This window comes from Furipterus horrens, unplaced genomic scaffold (genome assembly GCF_987537825.1).
Source record: "Furipterus horrens unplaced genomic scaffold, mFurHor1.1.pri manual_scaffold_3, whole genome shotgun sequence".
Taxonomy (NCBI): domain Eukaryota; kingdom Metazoa; phylum Chordata; class Mammalia; order Chiroptera; family Furipteridae; genus Furipterus; species Furipterus horrens.
Window position 1 is genome coordinate 6,396,630 of NW_028327173.1, and position 13,983 is coordinate 6,410,612.

A 13,983-nucleotide genomic window follows, 5' to 3' on the forward strand; every position below is an offset into this window, starting at 1 on the left:
CTAGAAAAAATAGTCAAAGAACACATACAGGCAATATTCAGGAACGCAAGTGAACAGCCGGTACGAAAAGATGCTGGGTTTTGTAAGTAGTTCAGTGCAGACGTGCCCAGCGAGTTTCTGTTGTGCTGACAAAGCTGCGGGAACACGTAGCCTTGTGACGCTCACGCCCCCTTCAGCGTGAGGGGAGAGAAGCGGGCAGGCCTGTCACCGGTAGTTTGGTTTTGATTGTTGGGTGGGGTCACAGTGGCTAAATTAATGTTTCTCAGGTCACATTGCTACTGAGATCTTTTACAGGTTTTTTAAAAAACTGTTTACTGATTGAAGACATACAAATTAAAAGTTATTAATTATTTTCTTGATCCAGGGAATATAGTTAATGACTTTTGTGTAGACCCCATAGGACTGTGCTTCTCCACAATTAATGGCGCCCCAGGACACTATTCCTCCCACAAACCACCTATGTGTCTTATTGTTTAGAAACACGAGTGCCCCTCCGCTGTCACCCCGACAGCTGTCCTTGCCCCCACCTTCTAAGCCAGCACAAAGCATGTTGTCCGTTACCCGTGCCCCCGGAGAGGGCTCCTGTTCGTAGGCAGCCGCGCATTTTTGATGGTCAGCAATCGGTATGTCCACGAACATTAAACTTCTGGCAGGGAAGCCCCTTTGGGTGAGTCCCCACCCAGATGCGGTTCCAGTGTCATTTGTCCTCATGAAGGATTCAGCTTCTTTTGTTGGCAAGCAAATGGGCATGATGTTGCTATTGATTCCAACCTTGGTCTTCAGTTTAATCAATGCTATGTCGTTATCGAACCCTGCGCCATGAGTGTAACCGTCATGTATAAAGACGGCCTCGGCCCAGGCTGGCGTGTACTGAGGTGACAGTCTCTTCAGGGTGCCCATCCGAATGTGGAGGGAGGAGGCGGCGTCCTTCTGCTCGTACACAGCGTGCGCGGCCGTCAGGACCCAGTTGTCATACAGAAGTGCCCCTGCTGCTGCCGTGTCGCCCAGCAGCAGGACTTGCCAAGGAAAGTCGCCGAGCCTTGCATTCTGCCCTCCGTATATGCGCCCTCCTGTGGTGCGGGCAGAGAGCCCACAAACTGGGGAGAGAAGCGGGTGCACAGGGCCTTTACAGCAGCCCCACGGTGCCCGGGACTGTCGCCCCAGGTGGCATCACGTGAATTGGGTGCCCACCCGCACGGGCAAGGCAGACCGCTTTAAACCAGCACAGGTCAAAGACCCAGGTGGTAGTTCTTAGCTCCTCAGAAAACAGTGAAATTTTCTTTTAGAGACTACACTGTTCCCTCACTTATCGCGGGTGTTACGTTCCAGACCCCCCCCCCCGCGAAGTAGGGACCTTAAACATATTCTACACTCCTAAACCCACGTCACTCTAACAACACACGTCTACAGTACCGCAAAGTCCCGCGATAGAGCGAAAGATCCATGGTACATAAATATAATATTTTTTAAAATCCCGCGATATGTGAACCATGATACAGAGAAGGGACTACTGTAACTTGTTTTGCTTTAAAAAAAAAAAAAAAAGATTGGTGAAATTATTTAATAGGGCCAACAGGCATTGTGGGCTGCCGCACTGGGTGATGTGAATAGGAAGTGAGAGGAAATACCCTTTTCAATGTCTGTTTCCCTACTTCTAAACTGGGGTGCTGGCCGTGCAGTCGGGGGCAGCAGGCACTGAGGCCACAGGCAGGGGTCTGGAAGATTACTTTCACTGTTGAACATCGCACTGTTTTAAAAATTAAAATGTTGCAGTGGTAGCCAGGAACCTTCAGGTTCAGAAATTATTTTTTATCTAGTTGATTCTTGGAAACACTACATTTTATTGTATATTACTAAGGAAATACACTCAATGTAGCAAACGTTTCCTGTTGCAGCAGAATGAGATAAAACCACCAGGGTAAGGCAAATAACAGGGGTACTGAACATATTACCTTTCTGAATTTTTGTCTAAATCTTTATGTTCAAAGCCAATTTTTGGTGTAAAAAAATGTCAGACTATTAAACGGCAAATTGCATTAATGTTTAAAAACGGTATCATTGAAAACAGTTGCCGAGGGAGATAATGACATTATTAGCTTTGTGTTTTAATAGCATTTTTAACAGAGAAGAAAAGTCACGGGAGCTCATGTTTATAAATGTACAAATGGTTCGAGATAATTTTAAAGATCACTTAATTTTTTATTCTTGCCTAGTTGTAAGGCCAAAATAATCTTAATGGCTGGTGCAGTCAGCACCTGACGGCCTCTCCGTATGGAAAGGGGATACTGAGAACATATGACTTGGAAATAATAACTTGGTCTAAGAGCCAAGTGATGAAGTTACGTTTCTGCCTACCACAGCTAAAGCTCTACGTATGGTCTCCTCCCCGGTTCTACTTCCCATCAATTATGAATCTCTTATATAAAAGTATCCATTACCAGGCTCACAGACTGGGAGTGATTTTTCTCCTTTGGAGCTCGTCCAGAATCCATCAGCCTCACACACATATTTACCTGCAAATCATTGGAAAAGCAAAAATGTTTTAACTGCATGTATAAGGTGGTTGTCATTTGCTTGAATACCCCCTTGAAAAATGTTGATTCTTGAGCATCAGTGGGAAATAGCAGTGTCTGAATAACCATTTTACATGATTTCATAAATAGGAGGTCTGCATTACCATGTTTGCTTGCAAAGTGGAAACCTTTTAGATGTGTAACTTGAATATGTATCAAGATCTCAAGTGCTTAATGATAAGGTTTTGACTTGTTAAATTAAACCATTTGGAATATATTGTGTGTTTGTAGCAGTCATTTACGAGATAAGATCTGTTTTCAGATTCTTGCAAATTGACACTGAAGTCACTTCAGCTGTAATATTTCACTTAGCTGGTGGGAGAAGTGCCTTTTAATCCTTTGTCTGGCCTTAGCCAAAAATGGTGGTTCAAGTTTATTTCCAGACCACAGAAGCTTAGGTTCCAAACATCACCCACCCCCAACCCGGAACCATTGCTCACCATCGTCTGTTCTCATCGTGTAGAAGGTCTCCCTGCAGCGGTACTGAATGACGGCTTTGTACGTCGTCACGTCAGGGCCTGTGATGTACTCCACCTGGCCGTTGGGTAGGTCCTCAGGGGGGCCACAGTCAACCACTGATAAACACGGGAGAGGGAGGGGTCAGAATCTGCTTTCCGTTCTAGCGTTGGAAAGGTCTGGAGGCCGATGGGCAGCTGTGCGGGGGGCGCTCTCAAAGCCACGTTCTTTTTCCCCTGGTGGGTGAACATTTCATGTCTGGGAATGGAGAGGGTCGCTTTAGGGTGGTCCGAAGGCATCGCTCTCCCTGTTCCCAACTCAATGGCTAGGGTGAGGCGGGGCCCTGCAGGGGTGGTACGAGGCCTTTCCTGAAGGACCGGGTTGGCGCGTCCACACGGAAGGCCATGGCCCGGCCCTCCCTGTGCCTGTAGAGTCTGGCTCCTTTTCGTAAATGGAACTTTTTAGAAGACCTGGAGGCCCTTGAATTTGGATTAGGATTCACACCTGGGACGCTGCTCATGTGAAACAACTAAGCCATCAGTGAGACAGTGCTCTCGGTCTAAAAGTTCTCCACACAGTAGACACGCAAAAATCGATGAGCTTCTGTGGCTGTTAAAAGTGCATTTAAATAATTTTCAGCAACTTAATACCTGTGTGCTCAGCTCTGTGCCAGGTGCTTACCTACCTTGTCTAATAGTCTACAGATCAGTGACCCATAAGCACTCATCAAAAAAATGGCCAAATCGGGACACAGACCCGGACCTCTGACTCGTAACACTCCCATCAGCGCTGCTCTGCTCCTTTCACAAGAATTGGTGGGAATGTAAACTTCAGAAATAAAATTAAATTCTCCTAGGCATTTTGTAAAAAACCCTTGCATGAAATATGCACTAATACATGCACGGGGTGGTGGTGTCTGCAGCAGGGCACATAATTGAGAAAATGAGAAACGGTAGAAATCAGGGCGAATAAAAGCATCTGGGGTGAAACACCATGTGGTCATTACAAAAACCAGTGGCTCTGTTAATACGAGGACTGATGCGGGAGGGCAGCCCAACACGGTGAAAAGGAAAAGCAGATGAGAGTGAAATACGTCAGTATACGTAGCCTAGGGGATACCGAATATGGAGGGGTAGACCCCAAACTTTTAATGGTTAGTTTGGGGATTTGGGCAAGAGTGTTTTATAAAGTATATTTTTTCCATATATTTTATCATGGAAAAGACACTCAAAATAAGAGACATGATTCTCAATTCACAAAGCAGACTGCCCCTGTTTGGGGGTGGGGGTGCACACACATGGTTACCCCCATCTCTACGTGCATTAGCCTATCCATGTGTACATATGTGAGATGTGTGTAATTGGAGGGACGTACCCCAAAGTAGTACGTGTGGTGGGATTATGGGTATTAAAATGTCATCTCTATTCCCCATCTTCTACAAGTATTTTATACTTAGAAAAAATACTTTTAAAGACCCTGCTTTTTTAAAGCAAATAATTATCCTCCTCGCTTGGTTTCATTTTAGCCTCAGGAGTGCTCAGAGCCAGGGGAACAGAGGCCAATTTGGGAATCAAGCCCTGATCAGTAGAACCCTTTTGGAAAGGACCAGAAGGATCAGCGGAAGCAGGGACGGTGGCAGGCGTGGCGGGAGTCGTGGTCCCGTGACTGTGACCGTACTGCTGCACTCTGGCATCGGTTTGTCCCAAGATCCATCTTTCTGACAGACTGCAACGAATGATTTCAGGGGCAAATGACCCTAAAGAGGAATGCAGAAAATATTAATGTCCTGGTTTCTATCAGAAAATCGCCCCCCCCCCCGAAAGCTATGCCCCCACAGTTGTTCCTCTGCTGGGGTTTCACCAGAGGCTCCCAGGGGGCTCTGCACCCCCAGGACGGGTTGCACAACCCAACACGGCCTCCATGCAGGCGCGCGTGCACAGGTCATCTGTTGGGACAGTGGCGCTTTCGGAGTCAAACGCTGACCTCTCCAACAATTAATGACCTGCCTTTTGCTTCTCCTCACTCTGAGAACACACACATCTCAGGTTCCTGCTGATGCTGCGCCATCTCTTTTCTAGAAGTGCCACGGGGACCAGTCAGAAGTGTGGCGAAGGCCAGCCTCCTGAGACCCCGGGCCAATGCGTCTGGATTTTTCTCGCATGCGGCCCTTAGCTGGAGGAAGGTTCCAAAGGATGCTTTCCTAAGTTTTACCTGGGCGGTCTCAATCAGGTCTCCTTGATAATATTCCATACAGAGAAGCAGTCTTGACGTACTGAAATAATATTTTTCTAAAACCAGACTCAATGAAAGAAGATGGCTCCAGCAGAAGCTTTATGCTTCAAAGGAGTCGGGGTGATATTTTTTTTTAATGAGCAATGGTGGCGGTTAGGAGGTATAAGGAGACCAAATGGTAATGGAAAAATCATACAATAAAAAATAAAAATAAGATGAGCAACTGAATGGGTTTGCAGTCCAAGTGGCTATGGGAAAGAGCCCACCCCAGAAGTAGGTAAGGTGGGAAGAGTGTCTCCTCCACTTTTATTTTCCAGTGTTGCCCCTCCACAGGCCGGGACTGCAGAGCCCAGCTGTCATTCCACGGTTACGACTTTTTACCGCTGGGGATCGGTGACAATTTTGAAGAACATAAAGAGGACGTGTTAATCTCCTACCTGTGCCCCTAAAGCAACCCACTAAGCATTTTTTAAAAATTATCCCTCTTCTCCCTTAACAGTGGCCACTATTTATAACTTTGCAGAATATACTATTTCCCAGCGCCACTTAATTTTTTTGTGGGCCCAGGAGTTGTTTCACATAAAGGTCGTCCTAAGAATAAAAAATTCTCCATAGCCATCCCTCTTCCCATCAAACTTATAATTTCTTACACTTTTATTTAGTCATAGACAGAAACAGCAACAAACCACCATGCTGACAGTGGCTATTTTCCCCCTTCATGTATTTGCTGACATGGATAAGTATACATTTAAAAACTATTGCGCCCTGGCTGGTGTGGCTCAGTGGATTAAGCACCAGCCTGCGAAGCACAGGGTCACCAGTTCGATTCCCAGTCAGGGCACATGCCTGGGTTGTGGGCCAGGTCCTTGGCTGGGGGCACTTATGAGAGGCAACCACACATTAATGTTTCTCTCCCTCTCTCCCTCCCTTCCCCTCTAAAAATAAATAAATAAAATATTTGACTTTAAAAAACCACCACCAACAACAAAACAACTGTCATGATCTGCCCTGGCCAGTGTGGCTCTGTTGGTTGGAGTGTCGTCCCATAAACCAACAGGTTGCAGGTTCGTACCCTGGTCAAGGCACATACCCTGGTTGCAGGTTCAAACCCCATCAGGGCCTGCATGGAGGCAACCAATTGATGTTTCTCTCTCACATTGATGTTTCTCCCTCTCCTTCCCTTCCTCTCTCTAAAAATAAGCAATAAAAAAAAAAAAAAAAAAAAATGTCCTCAGGTGAGGACAAAAGATAAAATTTGCACTTAAAAAATAAATAAAATAAAAACTATCAGTCGGTGTGGGTTGGGCCTTCTCCCACAAAGCAAAAGGTCTCCAGTTTGGGTCCTGGTTGGGACACGTGCCTGGGTTGCAGGCCTTGTCCCTGGTTGGGGTGCATATGACAGGCAGCTGATTGATGTTCACATCGATGTTTCTCTCCCTCTCTCTCTCCCTCCCTTCTCCTCTCTCTAAATACATAAAATATTTAAATAAATTTTAAAAACTACCACGGTCATGGTGCACTTGAAGTTTTGTATTAACTTACTTGCAGAAGCTCATAGCCAGTCTCACAGAAGATGGAGAACCTGTCTTTCAGGATGTACTTGGCTTGCGCAGGTACGACGTGGCCATTAGGTGGTGCCACCGGATCAGGGCAAGGCTGAGCTGCGCAGAGGAAACCAGGCCATGGGGTCTGATGGGTCAGTGGCAGGTGAGTCCGAACTGAGCATTTGAAGTTCTTGGTTTATAAACGAGACACTTAGCAGGCCCACCACAAGTCCGGTAGAGTTCTTAAGATTAAAAACCAAAGGCGAGATGGAACTCCTGGTTGTGTGTTGTGCAAATCAGGGTTTGCCGCCTCGCCTGGGCTTTGGCCAGAGGTATGTAAGAAAGCCAGGCCTGCGGTAACCAGGACAGTCACCCCTCATGGGCGCCTGCTCCATGCCAGGGACTTGACACCCACTGCAGAAAACCAAAGGGTGTCACTTAGAGGGAAAGGCTGCATGCACAGCTCTCCATTCCCAGCGGTGACTGTCAACCCCTCTGTGCCTCAGTGTCCTCAGCTGCAGGGAGAGCGTCATGGGGATGGCTGCTTGTCTCCCAGGGCTGCTGGGAGGGAGGGACATGAGCACCGCGCAGAGTGCTTTGCTAAGTGCTCAGAAAGGGTGGGGGGCAGTGAGCCCACACAGAGAGAAGCCTGAGGCCAGTCCCTACGGGCGCTCAGGAAGCTCCCGCCCACAGTGCTCGGGCTCCTGGGGGACTGTCTTCCACTTGGGTCTCTGTCACCCCAAGGCTTCAGCCCACCCCCCACAGCTGCCCTGCAGCATGCCTTCCCCGGCCACACCTGTCATTTTGCTGAGCGCCCACCTCCCTCCAGCAGCTGATCTCTGTGGCCAGGGCGACTCCCAGTCCCTGGCAGGCCCCAGAGTCTCCCCACAGGGACCCAACTGCAGGGACAGCCCTGGTGGCCCTGTAGGATCCCAGGGATTGCTGGAGCCACCTCGTGCCCAGGCCAGCACCCTGCTCATACCTTCCCTAGCACACACCTTGAGGCTCTGTCCTGGCAAAACTGATTCTCCCCTGACTTGCTCTGAAATCAGCAAAGCAGTTTTAGGAGTTTTACTACTTGTGGACAGAAAAAGGGGTTCTAAGAAAAGTGACCTCGCCCGGTGGTCTGATCATAACTTGCTAACTGGGCCATCGTGGTGGGTAGTCAGGCCCAGGCCTGTCACTTCTCTAGTAAAAGGTTTATCTTCACCTTAACCCAGCCCCGCCCACTGTCTCTATACTTCTAGGTTGACACGCTTTTGAAATGCTCCCTTTCAGACCGGTGGGTCCTTCTAATACCTGACCACCTTTCAGACCCTCCCCTCCTTCTAAAGGACAACCACCCTCAAGAGGGCACCAAGTCTTAACTCCTGTAATCCCATCCCAGCCTCATTTCCCCGAGCTTCATGGAATCTTCCTTATGATCCCTCCTTAATCACCAATGCATAAAAGAAGCTGCAAATGTGAGATCTTGCTCCCTGGCAATTGTCCTCAGCTTTGGCTCAAAGAAACTCATACAAATTCTCCAGGCCCTGGCTGGGTAGCTCAGTTGGTTAGAGTGTCATCCCGATACACCAAGGTTGCAGGTTCAGTCACAGGTCAGGGCACATACAAGAAGCAACTAATGACAGCATCGATAAGTGGGACAGCAAAGCGATGTTTCTCTCCTCTCTCTCTCTCCCCCAAACTCAATAAATAAAAAAATTAAAAATTCTCTACAGGTTCAACCTTTTCTACCGATAGCTGGGTCGGTGCGTGGGTGAGCGTGTGTGGGTTCAGAACAGGTCACCCACGATGTGCCTCTGGTATGCAGACTGTCTTGAGCTAAAGTCAACTGTAACTCACTGAACCCTATTGTTTTTAATCTGGCCTTAACTTTTATTTCTTTCCTTTGACTCAAGGCGGCCTTACCCAGGGCCCTGACTCACCCACCTCCCTCTCCCTTGCTTAATCATCAGGCCCCCAGGACAGTGAAGTGCTGGGCAGCACCCTGTGGTCTTAGAAACAAGGTCCCATCTATTGACTATTGAGACAGTTTTCAATCAAACTAAACATAATATATCGGCCTCAAGATATTATGTGTTTTTTCCTGGCTGGTGTGGCTCAGTGGATTGAGCGCCGGTCTGGGAACCAAAGGGCACAGGCCTGGGTTGCAGGCCAGGTCCCTGGCTGGGGGTGCGCAAGAGGCAACCACACACTGATGTTTCTCCCTCCCTTCCCCTCTCTCTAAAAATAACGTAAATAAAATAAAAGATATTGTGTTTTATCTCTGGACCCAGGAAAGCAGAACAATCCCACAAAACAAATCCTTGTGACGTTGGACAGAACCACTCCATGGCTAGCATCAGGACCAAATGCACCAACCAATCAGTGCAGGCAGGACCCTAACTCCACCAGCCACGGTGATGAGGGACGTTTCCGTGCATGACCCATTCCCCCCCTGGACGCCGTCAGGGAGCCAGGTCTCCGAGCCCGAGTTACCTGTGCCTCCAGACGCAGCACCACCTCCTTAAGAAATCCCGACTTTCTTGCCTGCAAACTCCTGTTTCTGTCTTACCGGGCTTGGACGCCGACAGGCAAGCAGACCCACCCCTTCGGCCCAGCAGCTCAGCTTTATTTTAGCTGCGGGCTCAAGAGGAACTCCTCCCCATCCCTTAACTACCAGAACTTGAATTAGGACCCTTGCCCATAATAAGAGACTGTCAGGGGAAATCTCTTTTCATCTGTCTCCAGAGCAGGCAAACCACTAATTACTAAACATGCACTCTCCCCGCGTGACCTTCGGAAGGCCCAGGTGCCTCTCCTCATCCCTGGCTCAGGATGGCATACACCTGGGTGACCTGTGCTGAACCCTGTTCCCCTTCTGTCTCTGAAGCTCTCGCGCCCGGGGCTCTCTGACTCCCACGCACGCGGGATTCCCGCGCAAAAGCACATCTCAGGGTGAGCTGCTCCTGCAGGTCTTCAGCTCACGAAGGCTCCTGTCCCACGCAAGATTTCGGGGATATAAGCATTCATGCTTTTCTCCTGCTGATCTGCCAGTTTACTTTTCGTTCCCACCCCATGACGCTCAGGGGTCAAGGACAACTTTTTCCTCCCTGACCTCTCCCAGGCCTGGCCAGGAAGAGTTCCGCCCTGTGCTCCTGGAAGCTCCACGAGGAGAAGGGAGCCCGAGCTTCCCACGGCCCGGCCCTCACCTGTGCCGGTGTAGCGGACCTTCCAGCCGGCGTGGTCCCCTGACTGGTCAGTGGTAAAGGTTAGGGTCACAGCGTTGCTCTTGGTTTCAATCCGGGGAGGCAATGTCTTCCCACAAAATGGACCGTATTCCTTTATGTCTGTCTGAATCTGAAAGAAGAGAGGCCCCTGTCACCTCAGGACCTGCAGGAGCCAGGATGGGGGGGGGGGGGTAGGGGAGCGTCTCCAGAACCAGACCTTGAGGGAGTCGTAAGGGCACTGGATTTCGGGGTGCATCTCCACGTCGAAGGACTCCACGAAGTCCAGGGTGATACTGAACCCCTCCTCCAGGCGGATGCTGTAGGTACAACTGGAGAGGTTGGGGTATGGCTGTGGGTACTCGGGGCTGCTGATCACCCCAGATCGTTCGGTGAAGACCTGGCCCGAGCACAGGGCTGAGGAGGGGAGAGGACAGGGCGTTTGAGCCTGGTGAGGCCGGGGGACTCTGCCCACCAGCCTGTGGCCAGCTCCGGAGCCACCTCTAGCGTCCAGGGACCCACCCCAGTCACCGAAGGGACAATTTAGGGAGGGGGTTTCTCTAGCTTCCAGGCTTTAGCTAAAAAATTAAAAGGCAACACTTAGATGTGTATCTTCCAGGGACCCCCACTCACACCCCCCGAGAAGGTGGGGGTCCTGAAGCTGAGGCTCCTGGTGTTAGTGTCACAAAGGGAGTGCGTGGGGGGGTCTTCTTAGTTCTCAGGAATTTGGTGGGAGGAGGTGAGTCTCCTTGGACTGAGGGCCCCTGACCCCAGCAACTCCCAAGTCTGCCCACCAGGGGCTCCCCCCCACACCCAGCCAGGGCCAGTCCAGCGCCCCCTGAGTCTCTGCCTGGGCCTGGCAGGAGATAAGGAAGGACCCTCCCTTTGCACACCTCCCTTGAGTCTAGGCTCTGCCCTGGGGGCTGTTGAGAGAAGTTCAAATCCACACTGATCATGGACTGGTCCGGTGCCCTCTTTCCCCCTTGGAACAGCTAACTCTGTACCCCGATCTTCTGCGGGAGGAGTCTGCCCCCATCCTCCCAGGCCACAGAGGGGGATGCGGGCATTTAAGCTGGGAGGCTTCTAGGCAGTGAGGAGCCCCAGCTTCACCTTTCTCCCTTTGGCTGCTCCTCACAGGCAGAGGGAATGGCCCCAGGACGTGGGGACCAGGCGGCACACAGTGACCACCTCCTTGGGCCTCTCTGCTCTGGGTCAGGCCCCCCCAGCCTAGCACACACAGGGCCTGAGTTGCCCTCTGAACAGGAGGTGGTCCAAGGATGCTCAGAGCTCAGGCTCTGGCGACCTGATGGGGAGCAGAGAGCTCAGTTCCCCTGTGTGAGCTCAGGCAAGTGTCTGCCCCTCTCTGGCCTCTTAAAAATGGGGGTGGGGAGGAGCCCTTCTGGCAAAGGAGCTTGTGGCCCTGTGTTGGGGGCACCCACTGACCCACTGACTAGGCTCAGCCAGATTATGGGGGTAGGGGAGGTGGGGGGGCAGTGTGCACACCGCAGCCCCACTCCACCTTCCCACCCCAGAGACGGGAAGCGGCAGGTGGAGGTGGAGCCAGGTTTATTGTCAGTTCTGTAGGTGGGGTGACAGCGGGAGGGGGGGGGCCGGGGGCACTGCCGGCAGCAGCAATCTTGTTGGACCCAGAACTGCGGCCAGCGGGGCTCGCTGCAGGCCGGAGCCGGAGGGGAAGCTAGAGGCTCTGCTCTGGAAGAGAACAGAGAGACAGGGAGAGGCACCGCGTGGGGAAGGCAGGGTCAGCGCCGGCGGGAGGGGCTCCCCTTCCTCCGACAGGGGGTGGTCTGCTGGGGGTGGCTTTGAGCAGGCTCTGTCCCCAATCCTGGAGTTCTGTGGAGGGGAGCTTGGGGGAGCCCGTTTAGACCCCCACTCCTCCACACTGAGAGGGTCCCCAGGAGGGCGCTGTGGGGGGTCCCAGAGCGCAAGCTGGGTCAGGTGCACAGTGGGAGCCTCACACACGCTAATCAGTGAATGAACTGGAAAGGAAAGAGGATGAGCCAGGGGTGGAAGATGGGAGGGAGGAGAAACTAGAAAATATGAGTGACAGATGGAGGGAGGGAGGGAGGGGACAGAAGAGCAGGAAAGGAACCGCAGCCCCCAGACCCCCTGGCAGAGCAGCCATGGCCTGGAGGAGGGTGGGGGCTGGGCTGGGCTGGGCCCAGGGTCCCCGTGGCTCACCTGAGCAGGTGCGCTTGTTCTGGTGGAGGACGAAGCCCGCACGGCAGGAGCAGTAGAAGCCACCCAGGTGGTTGTGGCAATGGTGCTCACAGGGGGCTGCCTCTCCAGGGGCCACCTGGCACTCATCAACGTCTGGGGAGGGGTGGGCCAGGCAGGGGGTCAGCAGCGGATGGGACAGCGCTGGGGCCTGGGCTCAGGAGGCCTCCAGCCTCCCAGCTGACCTGGGAGGAGCCTCCTAGTGTCCGAAGGTGGCTGGCGCCCAGCCACGCACTAGAGGCCTGGAGTCCTTGCTCCTTCCCCACGGTGCTTGGAAGGAGAAGGAAATGACCCCTTTTTAAAACTGATGACAGGATGTGTCCTGCTCAAGGTCCCCAGCTAGTGAAGGGAGCAGCCAGCCGAGGAACCTGGTGGCAGTGGGCGGGTCCACCACGCAGGCCCACCCAACCCTTCCAGCAGCTTCTCCTGAGGGGCACAGAGAAGCGGAGCCACCCGCCCCAGGTCACACAGCCGGGCCCTGCAGCACAAGCTGGCAGAGCTTCTCTTCCCTGCCTGTAACGGCACCCGCTGCGCCCTCATATCGCAGGGGGCTGTCAGGATGTCCCTCCCCAGCACCTGGCTCAGGTCAGGGCTCAGTCCCGAGCGGAGGTCTGGCTGTTGCGGATCTTTGCCCGGCAGATGTCAGGGGAAGGAAGATGGCTGTCTGGCTGGTTCGGCAGGAATCTGGCCTCAGGGAGTGGGGAGGCTAAGGGGGTGCTGGCCTGGCCTAAGACAGAGCTGCACCCCAGGGGTCATCCCAGCCCCCAGGCCTCCTCTCGCTCACCCTCGGCTGCATAGAAGGCCTCAAAGCCCGTGAACAGCTTCTCGTTGGAGTAGTCAGAGCGGAAAGTGACGTCCAGGCTGGAGCCAGGCGAGTAGAAGGTGTCGTTGCCCGGGGCCCGCTCAGTGTCTGTGCTCTCCCAGCCGCACAGCGTGGCCAGCACCTTGGTCCCCGAGCTCAGCTGTGGGGTCGGGGGTCACTGCGAGGGACAGTGGGAGCCAAGGCCCACCCGCCCTCCGGGCCAGCCCCCACCCCCAGGGATCCCGGCCCCCCAGCCCTGCCGGCACCTTGACAAAGTCGTACTCGCAGAGGTAGGAGAGCTCCAGGTGGAAGTGGGTGAAGTAGAGCCGCAGGCGGTACCCCGGGGGCGCCGCCAGGCTCCAGCGCAGCTCCTGGTTGTCGGCATACTTCCCAGGGAAGCCCGGAGACGCCAGGCGCCCGAACACAGGCTGGGGCCACTGCGGGCCCTCGGGGGTGGCTCCCGAGCCCCAAAGCAGGCCCAGGAGGATCAGCAGCCTGAGGGCAGCACAGGGGGCGGGTGAGGGCCCAGAAGCCTCCATCACCACTCAGCCTGGCCGGGGAGGCTGCGGGGCGCCCACCCACCTCATGGCGCGCCCGTCCCGCTGGCCTGGCCCGCTCTGCCTCTGCACAGCCTCACCTTTGATCTGTTTGTCCAGCCCCTGGCCCTGCCCCCAGCCGCCTGACCCTGGGATTCTGGGAATCGACCCCATGACTCCTGCCTGCCCGGACTGCGGGGCAGGGAGGACGGACACTGCAGGAGCCAGGAGCCAGACCTGGTGGACAGCCAGCCCTGGGAGCAGATCCTGGCTCTGTCCCTCACCCTTGGCCTCTGCGTTTCCTCCTCAGGATGTGACTTTGGCGGTTGCCCAGGTCTCCAGGACCCTGAGCTCCGCAGTGATGCTCCCGGTGCAGATGGAGGACTGCACCCAGGC

General features: G+C 53.1%; 1 protein-coding gene across 1 annotated transcript; it reads right to left on the bottom strand.

The window, feature by feature from the left end:
- Window positions 1–41: 41 nt before the first annotated feature.
- Window positions 42–13,619, bottom strand: MASP2 (MBL associated serine protease 2). Its single transcript, XM_090268587.1, has 10 exons — window positions 13,318–13,619; window positions 13,034–13,211; window positions 12,214–12,345; window positions 10,235–10,431; window positions 10,000–10,147; window positions 6,804–6,922; window positions 4,707–4,785; window positions 3,014–3,148; window positions 2,439–2,513; window positions 42–1,097 (listed from the first exon to the last, which is right to left on the bottom strand). Exons 1-10 carry the CDS (start codon window positions 13,588–13,590, stop codon window positions 334–336), a joined length of 2,100 nt encoding a protein of 699 aa, XP_090124713.1. The 5' UTR covers window positions 13,591–13,619; the 3' UTR covers window positions 42–333.
- Between the last annotated feature and the right edge of the window lie 364 nt (window positions 13,620–13,983).